The following is a 19,217-nucleotide window of genomic DNA, read 5'->3' as shown; positions in this document are numbered from 1 at the left end:
GTAATTGGGTAGGTAAATATGATTTGGATACCCATGCCACTGATTACTTACAGAAGTTTTTGATTGATTCATCACATCCTCGAGCATACTCGATTTGATCAATCATCGCCCTTCTCAACAGGCTCATTTGCAGCCGTGGCAACCCCGAGTGTGGGTCCCGTGGAGAGGGCCAAGCCTCTGTGACGGCGATCAGTTCGCAGATCGGAGGCGGGGGTTCACACAGGTCACAACAAACTTTCGGGCGTAAGGCAATGTAACTCCCGGTTTAATCTGCCGTCGACGATCCACCAAGCCGAATCCCATCCCGACAGCAGTTCATTGGAGTTGTCAGCCGCGGGGCCCCGCGAATCCCACCCCGATGTTTCTCCTTGATGGAATGCGGGGATGGCACCAATCCGGACAATGAGAAAGTGCCCATTATTCAGTCAACCTAGCCGGGCCAAAATGACTCCGGGACATGCTCAGGCCGTCACACGCGTCACACCTCTCGTATTTGTTATAGTGGGATGGGGCACGTTCCCACCTTCAGTGGGGAATATACGAGGGGTAAGACGCTCGCTTAGGGTATAAATATGGGGCTATGGAGGCACAGTTGGAATGCAGCATTGAACCAGAATTGGATCAATACCCATGTGCTTTCGTACTGCTTCACAATCGTATCTCCCGACACTTGATTGAGCTACTTTATTCCGCCAACATGGGCTCCCTTAACAAGATCGACTTCACTGTGCGTTCCATTCTCTTCTCATCACCCTTCAAACAGAATACCTGTCTAACATCTGTATAGACCTTCTACAACACTATCAACAATGAACTCACAACCACCTCCACAACCCGCCACAGCCTCAACCCAGCTACGCGCAAGCCCAATCCCCCGGTGCCCATCTCCACTGCATCAGACCTGGACCATGCCGTAACCAGCGCCCGCACCGCCTTCAAGAGTTGGTCCAAACTCTCCCCATCTGATCGACGTGCCAGAGTCATCGCCTTCGGGGAAGCCATTTCTCTCCACGCGGGGGAATTTGCCGACCTCCTAGTCCAGGAACAAGGTAAAGCGCGCACCCAAGCCGCCATCGAAGTAAACATGTCCGGAACATGGTGTAAACAGATCCCGCAATTAGAACTCAACGATGAGATCCTTCAAGATACTGCTGACCAACGTGTTATTCAACGCTTTACACCCATGGGTGTAGTCGCGGGCATTGTACCCTGGAACTTTCCGCTGCTGTTGGCAGTGGGGAAGATCGCCCCGGCGGTGTATACAGGCAACTGTATTATTATCAAGCCGTCGCCTTTCACACCATACTGTGCCTTGAAGCTCGGAGAGCTGGCAGCGAAGGTTTTCCCACCCGGAGTGGTGCAGGTGCTGAGCGATGATGGGAACATTGGGCCGTTGATGACGACGCATCCCGGAATCAATAAGATTAGTTTCACTGGGTCAACGGGAACCGGAAAGCGGATCATGAGAGATTGTGCGGAGACTTTAAAGTCGGTTACATTGGAGCTTGGAGGCAATGATCCGGCCGTTGTCTGCGAGGATGTTGATATCGACGAGGTTGTTCCACAGGTATGTCCACCAGCCTGCCATCAGACTAAATTTCCTGCGGCAAAGATTCAGGTACTAACCTTCTCCAGATCGCAACCCTAAGCTTCCTCGTCTCCGCCCAAGTCTGTATGATGATCAAGCGCCTCTACGTGCACGAATCAATCTACGACAAATTCCTCTCAGCCTTTGTCAACTTCACGAAGTCTCTCAAGACAGGCAACGGCGCCGAACCCGACGTATTCTTCGGTCCTGTACAAAACGAAATGCAGTACGAGAAAGTCAAAGATCTCTTCACCTCCATTCAGACCGAGAACCTAAACCCCGCTCTCGGCGGAACCATCACTGACTCCGAGGGCTACTTCGTCACACCCACACTCATCGACAACCCCCCGGATAATTCTCGAGTAGTGAAGGAGGAAGCCTTCGGTCCGATTCTCCCGTTGATGAAATGGTCTACTGAAGATGAGGTTATCGCGCGCGCTAATGACTCCGAATCGGGACTTGGTGCCTCGGTGTGGAGCAAGGACGTGGACCGGGCGCAGCGGATGGGCGCGCAGTTGGAGTCTGGGTCCGTGTGGATTAATTCGCATTTCCAAGTTGCGCCAAATATTCCTTTCGGTGGCGTGAAGAGCAGTGGGATTGGGAGGGAGTGGGGAATCGAGGGGTTGAAGAGTTATACGCAGTCGCAGATGATGTGGGTGAAGAAGGCTTGAATTATTTACTCTTGAGCGAGATTTCTTGTTTGAACCAGAAGTATACACCGACTGTAATTATGGAATTGATAAGTTCATCAGGTTCCATTTGTGGTGAGCACCGCAGTATTTGGTTTTAGATACTACGAACGTGGGTAGAACAACAGACCATGGAATTTTAATGTCTTCTAATATCCTTCTATCTAGTCCTTATGATTCTCATAAATCCCCGTAAAAGATAGGCAAGACCAGTAGCTTCCTAGAAATATATAGATAGGAAATGCGACCAAACTACCCCACATTCCACACCAACCACACTCCTAGCTTTCGGCTAAGAGATTTGTATCTTCAAACCTACATAAACCACGAGACAGATAAAAAAAAAGGATAAGAAAGCCAAAAAAAAGCATCGTTTATATATGGCTGCGGGCGGTATCTGACTAATCATCACCACTGTCACCCACGATTTTCTAGCCACCCACAGACATCCATCCCTACAACCCTTCAATCCCTAGCCATCCCCACACTTAATCAACATGTCACTAACCATCCATTCAAAAATAGTAGACCTCGATCATCTAATACCAAAAGTAGTAGACAGCGAACAAGTAGGTACCTACACCCCCGTCATCATCTCCACCCAACTAACCAACTCATCCCAGAATCCGACATCTCAAATCTCATCCCTTGGGTATACCAACATTCCGACACCGCAGACGAAGACAATGCACTCAATTGGCCGACTGAGCACAATAAGTTTAACTTATTCTTCACTGAACTAGTATCTTACCGCGCCGAGCTAGAAGCCTATACCGCCTCTAGCGATGATGATACTGGCACCGGTACTGGCACCGGTACTGGTACTAAAGTCTCAAAAACCATAAACCCAATCGAAACAATCACCTTGCCCTGCAAAAGCTGAAAAAAAGCAGGAAGAGATCGATACCGATATTTTATCCATTCGCAGTGTCTTTTGTTGAGGAAGTTAGTGGAGGAGGTTTATTTGGGTTTGGATATGGAAGGTCAGAAACGTAAAGTTAAGTACGTTGGTATCCTTTCTCGATTTGGATTTTATTCGGTGGGTGTGATCTAATATTCTAGTCTAGATTTACTACCTCAGCGCAAGATATCAAATACACCATCGGTGGAACCCGCTACGTCAGTAGACTAGAAGGTGCCGCGAATATTATCGATCCTGGAGGTCACTCTCTCCCGATTATTGCGTTTACAGGGGTATGTATATATACAGTATCTCTTTGTATACACATCAACAAACTAATCTATCACTACTTCTATGCAGTCCTTCCCAAACCAAACACGGGCTGAGTTCTTAATCGAAACATTCAGTTCCATGCTAGCCCAGCTTACTCAGAAGCTGGAGCAGAAGACTGAGTTCCACGATCAAGAAGTCTTCGTAGTTGTGTTTAATGGGTTTGATTTTCATATAGCGCGGGGATTCTTTCCCAAGGATGTTATTGGTAGGGTCCGTGCGGAGGGGTTTTCGGGGAATGAGATTCAGTTGGAGTTTACTCGGGGGTTTAGGTTGTGGGAGAAGGGGAATTGGAGTGATGCGGCGAGGGGGGTGGGGAGGTTAGTGAGGTATCTTTTGGGGAAGTAATGGGTAAATTTTTTTTTTCTTTTCTGGGGGTGTTCGGTGTTGTTGCTATTAATATGCTAGGCGCGTGGCTATTCCCGGCAGTTCCCGTCTACCCCCGGCCCGCTGCTATTTATATACCAGCTAGATGGATCGATTGGCTCAAAGCGCATGATAGGATCTTATCTGTAGGGTCGCTGAAACATAGCCCCGCGTCGTGTGAAAGGGACTATTGGGTATTGGTGGTTCCATTGCCGACGTGGCAGGAGAGAATAAGGACAAGGCTGAGACGGCGAGACTCTCGACCCTTTGTCTTTTAAACGGGACTAAGGTAAACCTCTCCCCCAAATGATGTTTCTATGGGGTATTTCCGACTGCCAAAAAAGACAATCAACATGAGCGACAACGGGATATTCAACGATGAAGGTAAAAATGGCGTCTTCAATGCCAATAAACGCCACGCGCAAGAGGACACGGACACAAACAAGAGAGAAAAGAAGCGAGCTCGCATTATCAACACCCAAGAAAACATCCAGCTTTCGGGTCTCTGGACAGCAGGAACCGAATGGGTCGTGTGCAATTCAATTCTTCAAGCACGATCAGTCATTTCCGAACCGAATGTTTTGTCTGCGGGTGTTCCTGTGACGTCCAATATGTACCCTAACGGTATAGGGGCGCCTGTCCAGCTGAGTGGTGGTTTTGTGTATCCGGGGATTCCCAACATTGTCCATCATCCACAATCTCCGGTCCCCAGTACTCCAAGGAGGAAGACTATGGACTTGGTGCCTCGGGTAGTGCATGGCCGACTGAAGTTTTACAGGGAGAGTATGTTGAGTCTTATCGTTCCTGTCTGGGATAAAGGCTGATATGGATTAGAGAAACGGTGGGTGAAAAGGGCGGAGGTCGATACTCCGCGAAGTGCAGTGAAGTCGCAGTCGGGGGTGAATTGCCAGAACGGGGGTTTGCAAAGTAAGTCGGTAGCGCCGCTATCGTATCCTGTCTATCCTGTTCAGCCTGTGCCTATGGTTGAACCAAGTTCCCCATTCGGCGATGAGGACAACTCCTGGTCTTCAGGTCGGGATATGGAGCTTGAGGAAAGCCATTCAATCGAACCCCCAGACGAGATAGAGGATGAACTCCCTCAGAAAGAGCATGGGATTGAGGAGGACATACAAGAACTGAAAGAGGCGCAATGCGACACTTGCTTTGGAGAGGTAGGTTACCGCGCTGTTCAAGCTGGCGCATGCTAACTTTTGAAGATCGTCAGTACAGCAGTCTCCGCCTCCAAGGGAAACAATGACAAGCAGCCAGACCTTGTTAGCATAGAGCCTCTGGGACATGTGCTCAAATTATCATTCAGGAACTCGGGCGTTTACGCCGGCATCGTCCCCATGCCCGTACTTGTGAATCTTCTCGAGCAGTATACCCTCAAGCTCGTGGGAGCCTTGTCTGTCCCGAGTTCACGAAAAGGAGTTGTGTCTCAGGATAATCAGGGTCCGACCATTCGGATAATTCTTTATGGCCGTGAAGATGAGATGAAAGCCGTTGGTGCTGGTTTATCCGAGGCAGGTGTCTTTCTGCAGCACCCAACAGTCGCAGATTATCAACAACTTTTGCCATATATGAACCCGCAATATCTCCTACGGCCGGGTAATCAGATGCCAAAGCTGGAGTATCTCGACCTTTCGGATGGTGGACAGCCTTCCAAAGTTTTGGAGCCATTGGCTGAGGATGAGAAGAGTAAAATAATGCAGATCTTCGACTCCGCCAATTTAGTCCCTGATACCTGTCAGGCCAAGTCTAGTCCCAGATTAAAGTCCATCCTAGAGGAGTGAGTATTTCTCCGGTTTAAGCATTTAATGCTAATAAGGATACTTACTAGGCATCAGAAAGTGGCGCTCTCTATGATGGTAGAGAGGGAGATTGGCAGGTTCGAGGAGTTAAAATTCCCGTCTCTCTGGGTAAAAGATCGCGATCAAAGGTAATTTTGTCGATAAATCCTGAAGGTCGTATTATAACCGATAATTAGGTATCGAAATAAAATCACAGGGAAAGTTGAAGTAGAACCTAGACCGCTGTGCGGTGGTATTCTTGCCGATGTGAGCCCCCATTCCCGTGACCAAGTGGGCTGGACTGATTGTGAACTAGGACATGGGTCTGGGCAAAACTCTGAGCCTTCTTGCATTGGTTTGCTCATCACTCGATAGATTGGATGAGGAGAAGCAGCTGGGTAGTAGCCCTCGGGCAACCCTGATCGTTACGCCAAAGTCCAGTAAGTGAACCATGATCAATTCCAAGACGAAGTTAGATGTTGATTGCTTAAGCCATCCCTGGGTGGGAGAAGCAGATTAAGACGTAAGGTGAGATCGAGCCCAGCTATAGACGTATATCTAATGTGAATCTAGACATATTCGCCCGGGTCAGGTGCGTTATCTGGTATACCATGGTTCCAAAAGACGGCAAGCAGAAGAAGTGTTGTCGCAGCATTATGACATAGTAATCACCACGTATGATACCTTGCGACTGGACTGACTCGCGGGTCGTGGTCTAAACAGTGAAACTTGGTACAGACTCGTCCTATATGAAGGTAAGTGTAAATGTGGAATGGGGTCAGCCTAAGTGTAGCTATGGTCATTGATATTCGTGTTTAGCACATCACATCCGGAGCCGATCATCCCAAGTGTTCAGAGCGGTCACTTCTCTGAAAGCGTACTTTCGATGGTGCTTGACCGGGACACCCATTCAAAATTCGCTTGATGATTATGGTGCTCTTTTGAGCTTCATTGGCGTGCCTGTGCTTAAGGAAAAGTCCGCATTTGACTATTGGATCGCCAATCCAATGAAGGCAGATCCGAGCAACAATCTCCAAACTCTTCAGTATCTGGTGGCTGCTACTGCTTTTCGCCGTACCAAAAACATGGTTAAGGCGGTGGTTGAGCTACCAGCGAAAGTAGAGAGGATCGAGTCGGTCCAACTTGCTGACGCAGATCGGGAGCTGTATGAATTCTTCAAGGTCAAGGCAGCCAAGACAGCAAGTCAATTTTCCAGATCAAGGAAAAACCCCTTCAAGAGCCTGGACAGCAAAGCAGAGAACAACCTGGTTTTCATCAATTTCCTGCGACTCATATGCAATCACGGTGAACATCTTTTGCCTGCATCGGTAGTAAATGCGTGGCGAAACCGAGAGAAAGAACAAGCGGCAGACTTTAGAGCTTCGAGTGAAGGAGTCATGCTTTTCGGGGGCCGTTCCGGATCCACTGAACCAGGCATACATAAGAGTGGAAACATTCCAGATCGCGAGGGGAATAGCGACACAGACAGTGCCTGGTCTTTCCCCAATAGTCCAAGCAGTCTGCATGGGGAATCTGTCACAAGTGCCTCTTCTGGGATATCTTTTTCCCCATCAGCCAAGATGAGGGCCTTATTGAACAATCTGGAGAAAGAGCAGAGGGGCTCTTCGGGTAAAATTCTGAAGCCGATAAAGAGGCATGCATACTTGGTTTATCAGTGTGCTGGCAGTACATGGCTAACGTGAAATAGTGTAATCTTCAGTCAATGGACTAAGATGCTCGATCTAGTCGCCGAATTCCTGCAACAAGATCATTACGGGTATGCATGCATTGATGGCCAGTCGAGTCTGGCAGAACGTCAGTCGGCAATCCAGAGGTTCAATGAAGATAGTAACTGCACAGTAATGCTTGCCAGTATCAGCAGTGCTGGAGAAGGGTATCTATTGCGGCTCTTTGGTCAGTGAGCGACAATTGTAGCTAACATTCCTTCAATAGGATCGACCTTACTGCAGCAAACAATATTCACCTCCTAGAGCCCCATTGGAATCCAATGATAGAGGCACAGGCAATTGACCGGGTCCATCGAATCGGTCAATCACGCGATGTTTCTGTCACCAGGTACCTTGTTACAAACTCAATCGAAAGTGTACGAGATAAGCAGGCGATTCAGTTTGGAATCAGGCTAACCCGATTGCAGTACGTTCGCTGGATTCAGGAAGACAAACTGCAAGTCATCAGCCAATCTCTGGGCTCCGTGCCAATTTCACAAGCAGAGCTCGATCGTCGGCGGTTAAATGTAAGTCACTCCAAGTTTACCATTGTACGCCCAGTAGACTAAATCGAGTATAGAAGCTGCAGAAGTTCTTAGGCCCATCGAGTAAAGTTTAGGCCTCTACTGTTCTCAGCCACATGTTATAGCAAGAGATCAATATGTCTTTTAAGCTTGTTATGGGTGTGAGAATGTGTATGGCAATATTTTCGCATTGCTCGATAGTCTTCCAATTTATTCTGCATGAGAATCTCGAATAGATGTAGCCGATTACCAATGCTTCGTGAATACTGGACCACCACTGGCATAAGGGTATCTCGGGGGCCTGATAAAAGAACAACCAAACCGGTGAAACTGGTAAGCATTAAGCTTCTACAAAGAGAATGTACCGACGGGGAGAAAAGATTAAACATACCCTTTCAGCCGTTGGGTTGATCAAACAATCAGGCCTCTCCTATGGTTTCTTGTCTGTGCTACCAGCTCGCCCCAAGATATCCCGAGCCACCTGGAGATCCCCTGGGCGTCTATATCATCGGATGGCTTTCGTTTGCGAGAAACTCTGTCTGGATCTGCACCCGCAAAGAGGGGGAACTTCATGAACTCCGCGTTCTCCGCCGAGGATTTTCGCGCAGCATAATGGAGTGGTGAAATAGCTGAGGGGCTCTTCGATCCTTTGACATCTGCTCCGTGCTGTATGAGACCTGCTGCGAGGCAAATTGAGCATGACGATCTTGCGATAGAGCTCAACGCGAGTGTGAGTCTTGTCGGCTTCAGCTCTCTGCCTAGTCCCATGAAATTCCATAGTGATGTTAGGAATTTCTCCCGGCTCAGGATCTTGTTTGTTGCATTCAATGCTTTGTATCCAACAAGAGCCTAATGCAAAGATCTAGTCTCATCGAACTGCTCTTTTGGAGAAGCTGCTACCGCCGCCGTATATCTCTCACACAGTCTGTACATCTCTTCCGAGTCGGTCTTCACGAAAGTTGCGATATAAAACCCATGATCATACTCGGGAGTGTTTCCTGAGTCGATGAGCCATTTGACAAGCTCAATATTCTGAGCTGTTATAGCTCTACTCATTACCTCATAGCGCTTGGCACGCTCAAAGACCACCTGTGCCATTTGAATCGACCCATATCGTCCCACTACATCTGCCAAGAAGTATGAGTCGCTATCGTGGAGGCCCGGAAGGAGAAGCTCGACCATCCCGAGTTCATTTTGCTTGATTAGATCATGCAAAAGTGATCTCAGCTCCCGCCATTCCACAATGTCCTTTGTGATCAGCCATTCGGGCATCTTGTCTCTGTGGGCCTTCTTCATATGCTGATCTCTCATTCATCGGGAGAGGAACCCCGTGGTCTCATATTCACACCCCGAAACGCTGCATTTCCATGGCAGGGTGTGCTTACTTTCATGGCGGTCTCGCTCTGCTCTGGATTCGAAGCCATATTGTTGAAACGAACAGTTCAAGAAGCCACATCTGAACGGACGCTTGCCAAAGTCACGTTCGATGAGATGGCAGTCGCATTGCCGTTTATGACGACTATAATTACACAAAATCCGGTTCATCTGCTGGTAAATCATCTACGATACGTGGAATATGGAGAGTGGATCCAGATTGATCCATAATTTTCCTACTCTCGTCAGACATTTCATGCGATAATACTGAGCAGAGGCACATACCGTCACTGATACGATACCCTGTTTCTAGGCACCTTTGGCGAAACTGAGCTACATCAGAAAGGAAGTCGTATATATCCGGGTATTCCTTTTTGATAGACTGCAGGTATCCAGGAGTAGTGAAAGTGTCCCGATCTGCTGCAAATTCAACATTGCTTCGTTTTGTCATAAGTGACCTTAGACACTCTGCAAGCTGCGTCGGCAGTACCTCATCCCGTGACAGCTTTAAGTAGTCTCGTATCAGATCAAACCAGCAATTGACTGCGAGGTAATGCAGTCTGTAGCTTCCGTTTAGCAGGACACTGGTGATACCGTTGCTTCGAACATCGACATCGTATTGTCTTTGACAAAGGTAAGTAGTGCAACATACAGCTAGATCCAAGGTTCCATTGACCAGGTCGATATGTCCGTCCACGCTCGGACTGAAGAAATATCTACTCTCGTTAGTCGGTCGTGTTATACTCGAATGTCTTACTGCTTACTCCTTGACTTTGAAATGCACGAATTGTATGTACCCGTCCACCACCTCAATGATTGGTCCACATAGCTTGTTAAGATTCGGACTGACATAATCCCTTTCCAGAAGTTCAAGACTGCAAGGCTGGATCGTTAAGGCTTGTTCAAGTTCTGGTAGTGTTAGCGGCGTGGGCGAGCAACCGACCCATGCCAGTATTCTTCTGGCCTTGTCCCGCACGGATGGTCGCAGCTTGTTAATTCGTAGCAGTACTCGGGAGTATCTGCAACAGAGGTTGTCAGCCCTGTCCACAATATCTATCATAGAGCTCCTACGCATCATCCAAATCCTCCGGCAGTGTGCTCAGCTCTTCGCAAATCTCGGTGGCATCGTCGACGAGTTCAATACTGCTCAAGACAACTGTTGCATACAAGAACATTCCTACATGAGTGTGTAAGAAACAGGATCAACTAAGGGTATTCCATTACATACCTTTTGCTTTCGATGCAAGCAGTGTTAGGGAATCACTTATCTTATCCTGCATACTGGGAGGAAAGCTTCGGCTCTCGAATAGTTGCTCCAGCTGATGATTGACGTAAATCTGAATGCTTTCTTCATTCCTGTCATCAACTCGAATAACCTCTGATGTGGGTTGGAGAATAGCCGTTATATCTACCTCCTGTCTACTGCTGATTAGTATGCGGGTCTCCTGGCACTCTTGGGATAGAAGTAGAAGCTGCTTCAGAAGCACCCCCCGCTCTATTTCATCTATCTCATCCACACCGTCAATAACCAGAAAGGCGGTGCCAGCACAACCCAAAACTTCCTTGAGCAAGGCAACTGCCACAGTTACATTGCTCTTAATGTGTTCATGAGCCGAGTGGCAGAGTACATCCTGGAGGTCATCGTGTTGGGAGGCTAGTTGGAATATAAGCGAATGCAAAACAGAGAGCGCCGAAGTATTGCTTCGGAAAGTGTGACTCAAGAATGCGAAGGCAGTATGACTGGCTGTGCGTGCGATATCTACCACAGTACCGGCAAGAAATGTCTTGCCTAGGCATCCATCTCCGTTAATGGTAGTCGAGGAGTAGATTGGGATGCACGAACCTGCGCCTGGAATTCCCTGAAGCCAAAGAACCCTTGATGTCCGGTTGCCTGTATCAAGCCATCGCTTGAAGGTGTCGTCCTGGCGCAGCCATCCCCCAGTCCCTTTACAGACACGACCGTGATACCAATTGAGCTTATCATCATAGGTCCTGGGATTTATTTCTGTTTTGAGCGCTTGATATTTTTGTAAGCGATCTGCTCGTTCGGATTTCTTATAGTGCTCCAGGGCCCTCAGCCTGGCATCATGTTCCTCTCGAATATGTTCCAGACGCACTTCATTCCGCATCAGTGACGTGTGTCTTTGTATGTGAGCTTTTACCATGTCGATGTGGTCTCGTTTTCGTGGCCATAGCGACTCGAAAAAGTATTTCCAGCCTGCACCAATAGCGATTCACAGTCAGCTCAGACCATAACTTTGGCTCCCACAAGGTCTCTGGTAAATACATACGTGGCATGATAAAGAACTGCAAGCAAATCTGATAAAAATCGAGGATATCCCTGAAGAACAAGACCAGAACGTCGTAGATTTTATCGTTTCGTGAGAACAACACCGCAACTTCCTGGAACTCCGGCAACAATAACCCGATATCTGCCGTGGTATTCAAGATTGCGTCAAACGACTGAGTCGGAACACTAGTCCATTGTAGAAGCAGCTTGATCGGGCCCCAAATGAGTGCCATAATCTCGGGTTCGATCTGCACGAAAAGTTCAATAGCGGCGGTATACTCTCGCAGACGGTTGAGGTAAGGTTCAATCTTCGCCAAATGCCGAAGGTGTCCTTTCCTACCTTGTTCGGCTTGAAGCTTGTCAGTGAGGTCGTAAACGCCCTCGATAGATGTTACTAAGAGAATTTGGGCATGAATCTCATCGTTGTTCAGGTTCATTTTGAAGTCATGCATGGCCGTCTGGAACGCTTTCTGGATGACACTCTGTACAGCAGCCATGTTGCACAAATTGTCGCTTTATCTATGTCGCACACGGTTCTCTCTCTTCTGGGCGTCGTCCTTGACAGTATGATGAGCCACGGAAGGATTTTGCTCTTGTAGGGGGGTGTTGAAACCAGAGAGCTCCGTAAGGCTGGCGCCAACGATGATGTGCCTGTGTTTCGTGCCATGCTTGATCCTGCACTTTTCATCCAATCATGAGCACCCCGCCAGGAAACAGGCGCTTCTTATGTTGTCCACGGCCAGCTATGTTCTGAGGTTTACCAGGATTCTCCCATCATCGTGTCAGAGAAAACTCCAGACTGGCGGGAAATGGACGGTCGGGTACGGCGGACGATAGAGGCCATCGGGCAAGGCTGTACGGTTTTCGCTTTGGCCCTTTACCGCAGTGGCAGGCGCCCACACAGAAGCCCCGGGGAAGTCGTCCCAGTTCCGTCGAAATTGACCCTGCTCTGGTGCCTATCGCCAGGGACAAAGAATACTGTATGCTGTCCACGGTTACACTGAAGCCTCCATGACATAACATCCAAGTCACATAATGACCGAAGCAACTAGCTAGACCGAAAGAGATAATTCCCGGCTAAGGGAAGAATCACAAAGGTGGATGGATAGGTGCTAACATATAAGCCATGCCGCGCCAAACAAAAGAAAGTTCATGTTAGTGGATTGGAAGAAAAAAAGCTCAACGACCCAGCCTATGAATCTTTATCTCACACGGCTTGCAATATCCCTAGCCACATAGATCTGCCCATATAGATCTGTGACATCCACGAACGTCTTGACGATTTTTGCTGTCCGCTCATCGAGCCCTGTTTCATTCACCAATTTCATTAAGCCCTGGAAACAACACTCCCTCTCGTACTCTGCAAGCCACATCAGATCCTCTTTGACGGCATGTTCGGACCGGTCCTCGCTTGCCTGACCAGCGGGCCTAGTCGCATCCTCCCAAAATTCCGGGAAGTCCACACTGTTCAGGGTCCCTTCTTCCACATCACGCAAAATGCTCCCGTAGTCATTGTACTGCCTGCACATCGTGGCCAGGTGGCGACAGACACCTTCGGCGAGGTATCGCTGACGGGGACCTTGGAAAGCCCCGGGACAGGACCCGGATTTGTCCCGATGGTGGTAGTAGGTGATAAGGCATCCCAGGAACTGGAATGAGTATGGACAGCTGGTATGATCAGCGGAAGTTGATCGCACCCAGCTGAAATATGACGTAGGTGGATCCAGGAATGGAGTTGCACGAAGGGAGGAATATGTGGACTGTGATCGGAATCGCTGCGCAGTCTCGAGGTCGGCGAGGTGAGCCAGTAGAAATGTCTTGAGCTCGCGGGTTAGGGAGACTCGCGTTCTCGGGGATGAGTGCAGTACAGCTGGATGAGTGAGGATGTATGCCGTAAACTGGCGAAGAATGCCATCGATATAGGCGAGATTGAAATGCTGATGGCCTTGCTTGAGGGCGTCCAGGGTGGTTGGGAATGATTCCTTAGGGACGACTGAATGTGTGGCCTTCTCATTACAAAGTTGGTGAATGACGACACGAACATTGTTCAGTTCGTCCTTAGTGCATCCACCAATGACAGATTCCAGGAATTCGTCGACCTGGTAATTGAGCATTGACAACATCATCATCTCCCACATCAAGTCCGTTTCTAGTGGATTACCATTGCGTGCATTGCAGGCTGTCCATGTTTGCGGTATATATTCTAGATAGTTATCTGCGGACATATTATGTCGGGGAAAGATGATGTGTCTCTGGGAAACAAGCAGTGGAAACCACAGCCGGGCTTCAACCAAAGCCATGGTAAGATTCCAGCGAGGTTCATTCGCAAACAAGGGCAAACGGGAATAGAATCCGGAAAATCTGTGAATCGCCTCGATGGAAATGTCGACAACCTCAGTGTATGCTTGCTGGAATTCCGTGGTAAATATCGGGGCTTGGATGGCCGCAATGCAATAAGAGCTAGAAAGAAGTGAAGACTTGTACGAGACTTTCTCGATCCAAATAGTTTCTCCTTCTGCCCACCTGTGGAAGTTCGCCTCGAGGAATGCTCGGCCGTAAATAATACCGGTGCGGAGCTTCTCACCCACGTACCTAGATAGTGGGCTGTTGGATGCTGATACCAGGGTGAGAAGAGCATAGGCTGTGACTTCGGGGGATCCATTATGCCATGAGCCGTTCTCCGAGTTCTGTTGCTGCAGCGTTCTATGGAGGATTTCGCACAGTAAGATAGGTGCCATTTGAATGCAGTCTTTCGGCAGGTTGCGGAGGGGGCCTTCTTCCCAGAGGCGCAGGACATTGACGAGGGCGTTGGCCAGTAGCATCCGGGGGTATATTTGGCTTGTATTCTGGAAAGATCAGTTTAGCGACAAGTCGGTGTTTAGTCGTGATGGGCAACAGATTATAAGCCTACCCATTTATCCCGTAATGTCCCTCTATTGTGTTGCTTGTAGAGGAACATGAGCGTCATCTCAATCTCTGAAGCATAAGCCCCTGGATCTGGTGTGCGAAGCAGCGCACAGAGTACGTTGCAATTTGCACTGATACTCGGATCTCTCTCGTCAGGGTAGGTCCGAAAATGGTCGTCATCCCTAAAATGCTCGATCAGGCGATCAGGTAGCAAATGATAGCCTGATAGATTTAATGTCAAAAGAGTCTTTGCCGTATCGTCTGCGTCGGCCATCAGGGTGGGAGCTGTGAGCAAACCATTGTCAGATCGCCCACAATAAGCAAACAGGAAGTTTTCGTCTCCTCACCAAATCCGACGACTCCATTCTGGCTGTTGAAAAGGTCTTTCAAGTAGCGTGTGATTTTTCCAAGACATTGCTGGCCCGTTTCACTGAGGACGACATTATGTTCGAGAAGAGTCGAGGCCACCTACGAAGGGTCAATATCATGTGCGCTTCTTGGCTGCCACGGAGATAAGGCATTACCCAGGCCAACTCGAAAATGGTAGTTGGAAACGCACTGGGGACCGCTCCCGATCCCTTCCCCGTCCCCAACTCCACGGCAGCCCGAACATACGCTTCGGCATCGTCATCCCAGTGCGCGGCATGGATCAGATACGCTGAAGTGGACGATGGGGATGCCAACATGCTACCGAAGTCCAACCGATGTCGGAGTCGATCGAAGTCAATCAATCCGATAAATGCCTCCAGAGAATGCGTCAGCGTGGTGGCAACGCCCCCGTACAGAAGCTCGGGGGAGAATCGACGCAGCTTCGCTGAGTTTAACCTGCTCAGGTACTTCTGACCGGGAAAATCAAAAACAATCCCTTCATTCGCCAGATAGCGCTGATGTGCGGGGATGAGCAACTCGAGTCCCACGCGGTCTGTGGCTGCAACATTCAAAACCTGCAACTTGGTTCGAAGGAAGTCTGTGGCACGGGCAATGCACTCGTCCGGGTCATGGGTATGCTTCTCAGCGATAACGCCATATGTGGGATTGGATCGATGCTTTACCAAGGAAAGCAAGGCTGCCATCGTGTTGAGAATCTGATCGATATCTGATTCGGAGTTGCTTTCCCATCCCCCTTCCGGGGTCTGGGTCTCCAGCAGATGATTGAACGAAGACGGAAATAGCCATTGATGCGAATCATCGGTAGTTTTGGCTATCATAGAGACCCAGGCTGTGTCGTAGATTGAGCATGAGATGGAGCTCATGCCATAAGGATGGGTGCAGCTGTTGGCTAGCCTCTGTAGGAGGGCATCACAGCTCTGTTGGAGCTGATCACGAAAAGAAGCAATGGTCATTGTGACACACTGTGAGTGTTTCTCTCCTCTATTCCGATTGAATCTACTGGTTCTTTCTGGCGTCTGGCGACTTATAGCAGCTACACATACATCTATGATTTGGACCACCTCTTCCGGTTCGGTCGGGATAATGCGGCTCTGCAGATTAAGATACTTCAATCAAACTGCACGCTCGAGATATCCAGCTTGATTGACAACCTGATCAGGACGAGATATCACCAAGCAATTGATGCGGTGTCGCATGTGAAGGCTTGTTTGTGTTGAGAAATTAATTCACGATAGCATGCACACATCTGTCCGCACAGGCTTAGCAGCTCCCTTCTCAATATGCATGTTTGCTATCGCAGGAATGACAGGACATGCTATAGGTGGATTTACTCGGCAAATGCTTAGCCTCTGTCAATGGAATAACCGATCGACATATACCCCAGACAAGACCCACGCACTATCTATGTATCGCATTCCCTGAATTTGTGACGTGGGATTCGATAGGGAACTTGAAAGCAAACATGCTGACCTACCGTCCTATTAAACCCAAGTAACTTCTCCTCCAGACCAGTCTAGATTCCACTCAATCTCAGCCTTGTCTCTTTTGGCAGCACGGATCGCAACACATCATACCGCCCCAACCGATCACCGAACAAAGCCTCCCCTTCTCCGAGCGAGTGCTAACGAAGACATTGCCCCCAACTCAAGATGAGCCCACCCCAGCGCCTTATTCGGTTTGACACCTATGTCAAGCGCCATCCTTCCCTGTCAGCGGAGGAGTTTCATGAGTCAGTACTCTCTCGTAGCATAGCCTCTCCTTTTCCTTTCTATCTTTTTTTTTTCCAATTTTTCTATTCTTTCTTTTTTGTGGGAGGGGGGGGTGCTTGTGTGTTGATTTTTTCTCCCCCTTTCGCTGTCACTCTTGAATTCATAGTATTCATGGTGTATCATCCCGAGAAAATTACTAAGCCAGGCAGAATATGGACAAATGAACATGCTCAACTGCTCAAGAAATGGCTTGAACGCCACGGCGTCTACCGCTATACTCTGGTTGGTCCACACCACATGCCCTCCCGCCCGCAGGTACCCATGCTTGTGTCGCAAAACCAAAAAAGGGGGAATAAGAGCTCTCCATCTGGCTGATAAGCAACGCGAGAGAAAAATCGCTCACATGCTGACGATCCAACAGTTTCACACCCCACCCGCAATGGCAAGTGAATACCTTGGTGGCGGCGATCAGGGCTTAGAATTTGACGGCCACGCGGAGGTTCTGTTGGAGAGCTGGGATATCCTGGCTCGACTGAGAGCCGACCCCTATTACCAGGAGGTGGTTGAGCCGAGTGAGAATAAGCTGATTGACAAGGGTAGTGTGAAGCGCAGGGTCGGATACGAGGAGATCTGGGTCACGGAGGGGAAGGCGGTTTGAGTTGTTTGTGTCATACGAATGCTAGACTAGAGGTGGGAGTTGATTAGTCTGGCTCTGGACGTAGTGCGGGTTGCCTTTATCGGTAACCCGAAGATGATAGGTAGAGGCATGGAATGGAACCATGGACACAACTCCGGATCAGCCTACTCCGTACCTCTATGTAGGAAAGGCACATGGTTTACCCCAGCTATAGACACGTCACATTTTCATTTACTTCTGTCACATGTATTGTCTTTATTGCGAATTGGACAATGTTCCTAGCTGTTTAAGGCGCTCGCGTTCCTTCTCTTTCCCGGCTTATCGGCGATAACGCAGATGGTCTTATCACCTGGGAACTAATGAGAATTCGTACAGGGAAGCGGGCACACAGAATCACACAGCCCAGTCTAGCACCTTGCAAGGCTACATTGAACCAAGAAATCCGGGCAGCTTGAAAATGTGGGCATCCTGCATGATTCTACCATCTGCATGTGCTCTCAGCGACATATCCCGCTACACTGGAGTCCCAAGATCAGACCCCTTGGAGCTGCTGGGGCGAGCGGTACTACGCAAACGGGTTGTACTGAGCAGCAAGCTCGTAAGCTGGTAGAAGCCGTCCATACGGACCCGGCGGAAGAAGTACGGAATCGATGGTAGACAAGAGCATATTGAGGCAAGTAGGGGCTCAAGAGCGTTGAAGATGAGAGCCGGTGCCACGGAATCTGTTCCCCAAAGGGGAAGAGTCAATCAGAGGCTGGGGGGAGGTGGTGGATATGGGATACAGTGGTTTGTACTCACAGGTATCAGATTTGTGCGAGGTACCTGGTGCGCCTTCGATGTAGGCAATTTTCAAGAGCCCCATGAGGGTGGCCCTATTCAAGGATATCAGTTGGGCTGTATGTCGCTGGGATATCCGAATTAAGTGCGGAGCACTCACACAAAGCTGATAAAAAAGGTCAGGCTGACGGCAAACTTTTTTCGGGTTCGCATATGGAGTCTCCAGATCGTGGGCTGTGGTAGGAGGAAGAGCATGACATCGTGGACTGCATTGAGGATGCTAGCAGAGTACTCCAGCCGGAGACTCGACCGACAAGAATTTGTGAGACTCCACATGCTCGAGAAAGGCCGACATTGGAGGGAGTAAGCAAACAATAACGCAACGGCCCATAGGATCATCCAGAGGGACAGGATCCAGATGCAGATGTGGAATCCGCGGGCGGTGCTGGCGAAAATGCGGGATAGAAGAGCCAGGATGGACAGTTTGATGACAGTGATACAGATAGTATAGGCGTAGAGGTTGACCACCTCCCACTTGGAGTTTGAGGTCAGTGTGGGCACGAATGTACTGGAGGGGATGCTCGCTTGCCTTGGCTTGCATGATCAGCTCTTCCGGGGTCAGGCTAATGATATGCCTGCCGATGCCGTTGCGTATCTCTATGGGCCTCTATTAGCTGGGTGACTGCGATTATCAGACCAGGGTGCTCCCACCTCCAAGACTGGCGGCCATGAAGGGAATCAATAGTATGGCGCCTGCGATGGCTAGATAGTCATCTAGCGCCAGAGACAATCGTTGCATGCGTCTGGATATCACGCGGAGACTGATACAGCAAATGGCTAGAATAAAAAAGGTGATTGTGACAGCATAGCACGCTGCTTGCCGACTCTGGTGAATGTGGGCTTTCTCGTATTCTACATCACTGGGAGATAGGCCGGACATGTCTGATGGGTCACTGAGAATAAGAATGCAGATGATAGATTGAGAGATATAACTGTGGTTTGCATGATAGAAGACATTTGGTATGCCCTGGGAAAAAGGCGCCTGAATTATATGGAATCTTTGAGCAAGCAGTAAGGTAAGAGGGGCGAGGAGGTGGGGGGGGAGGGGGGGAGAAGTGAGGAGGTGTGTCAATTCCAGAGCAGCTGCATATGCAGCCTTCCCCTGTGTCTGCGGCGACATGCGTTATACCGCTCAAACCGCCCCGATGAACGTCTCGC

General features: G+C 49.1%; 7 protein-coding genes across 7 annotated transcripts; 4 read left to right on the top strand and 3 right to left on the bottom strand.

The window, feature by feature from the left end:
- Window positions 1-646: 646 nt before the first annotated feature.
- BO94DRAFT_619819 (aldehyde dehydrogenase family protein) lies at window positions 647-2,259 on the top strand (the record flags this gene model as incomplete). The annotated part of the gene is made up of 3 exons (XM_025616891.1): window positions 647-727; window positions 788-1,567; window positions 1,636-2,259. Exons 1-3 carry the CDS (start codon window positions 698-700, stop codon window positions 2,257-2,259), a joined length of 1,434 nt encoding a protein of 477 aa, XP_025473500.1. The 5' UTR covers window positions 647-697.
- A 515-nt stretch (window positions 2,260-2,774) lies between these two features.
- On the top strand, window positions 2,775-3,980 carry BO94DRAFT_570987 (uncharacterized protein; the record flags this gene model as incomplete). Its single annotated transcript, XM_025614849.1, has 6 exons — window positions 2,775-2,850; window positions 2,901-3,106; window positions 3,206-3,279; window positions 3,345-3,471; window positions 3,539-3,828; window positions 3,917-3,980. The coding sequence occupies 6 exons, from the start codon at window positions 2,775-2,777 to the stop codon at window positions 3,978-3,980; spliced, it is 837 nt and encodes a 278-aa protein (XP_025473499.1).
- Window positions 3,981-4,227: 247 nt separating this feature from the next.
- Window positions 4,228-8,010, top strand: BO94DRAFT_580569 (DEAD/DEAH box helicase; the record flags this gene model as incomplete). The annotated part of the gene is made up of 14 exons (XM_025615336.1): window positions 4,228-4,657; window positions 4,709-5,046; window positions 5,092-5,663; window positions 5,715-5,813; window positions 5,862-5,931; window positions 5,981-6,104; window positions 6,157-6,187; window positions 6,238-6,339; window positions 6,403-6,419; window positions 6,484-7,350; window positions 7,411-7,558; window positions 7,618-7,768; window positions 7,820-7,918; window positions 7,972-8,010. The coding sequence occupies 14 exons, from the start codon at window positions 4,228-4,230 to the stop codon at window positions 8,008-8,010; spliced, it is 3,087 nt and encodes a 1,028-aa protein (XP_025473498.1).
- Window positions 8,011-8,326: 316 nt separating this feature from the next.
- On the bottom strand, window positions 8,327-12,334 carry BO94DRAFT_562110 (NACHT domain protein; the record flags this gene model as incomplete). The annotated part of the gene is made up of 10 exons (XM_025614268.1): window positions 11,581-12,334; window positions 11,133-11,507; window positions 10,518-11,078; window positions 10,361-10,466; window positions 10,054-10,308; window positions 9,575-10,005; window positions 9,485-9,525; window positions 9,243-9,463; window positions 8,816-9,221; window positions 8,327-8,764 (listed from the first exon to the last, which is right to left on the bottom strand). Exons 1-10 carry the CDS (start codon window positions 12,074-12,076, stop codon window positions 8,327-8,329), a joined length of 3,330 nt encoding a protein of 1,109 aa, XP_025473497.1. The 5' UTR covers window positions 12,077-12,334.
- A 447-nt stretch (window positions 12,335-12,781) lies between these two features.
- Window positions 12,782-15,829, bottom strand: BO94DRAFT_592717 (Ent-kaurene synthase; the record flags this gene model as incomplete). Its single annotated transcript, XM_025616157.1, has 4 exons — window positions 12,782-14,425; window positions 14,491-14,771; window positions 14,834-14,954; window positions 15,011-15,829. 4 exons carry the CDS (start codon window positions 15,827-15,829, stop codon window positions 12,782-12,784), a joined length of 2,865 nt encoding a protein of 954 aa, XP_025473496.1.
- Window positions 15,830-16,525: 696 nt separating this feature from the next.
- BO94DRAFT_481773 (EthD domain-containing protein) lies at window positions 16,526-17,247 on the top strand (the record flags this gene model as incomplete). The annotated part of the gene is made up of 3 exons (XM_025608868.1): window positions 16,526-16,605; window positions 16,795-16,867; window positions 17,007-17,247. 3 exons carry the CDS (start codon window positions 16,526-16,528, stop codon window positions 17,241-17,243), a joined length of 390 nt encoding a protein of 129 aa, XP_025473495.1. The 3' UTR covers window positions 17,244-17,247.
- Window positions 17,248-18,279: 1,032 nt separating this feature from the next.
- BO94DRAFT_453324 (uncharacterized protein) lies at window positions 18,280-18,939 on the bottom strand (the record flags this gene model as incomplete). Its single annotated transcript, XM_025607561.1, has 2 exons — window positions 18,280-18,533; window positions 18,711-18,939. The coding sequence occupies 2 exons, from the start codon at window positions 18,937-18,939 to the stop codon at window positions 18,280-18,282; spliced, it is 483 nt and encodes a 160-aa protein (XP_025473494.1).
- Between the last annotated feature and the right edge of the window lie 278 nt (window positions 18,940-19,217).

The sequence above is a fragment of the Aspergillus sclerotioniger genome (assembly GCF_003184525.1).
Source record: "Aspergillus sclerotioniger CBS 115572 chromosome Unknown BO94scaffold_1, whole genome shotgun sequence".
In the NCBI taxonomy this organism is placed as follows: Eukaryota; Fungi; Ascomycota; class Eurotiomycetes; order Eurotiales; family Aspergillaceae; genus Aspergillus; species Aspergillus sclerotioniger.
Note: the sequence above shows the minus strand (reverse complement) of the source record. Positions and strands in the feature narration are given on the sequence as shown.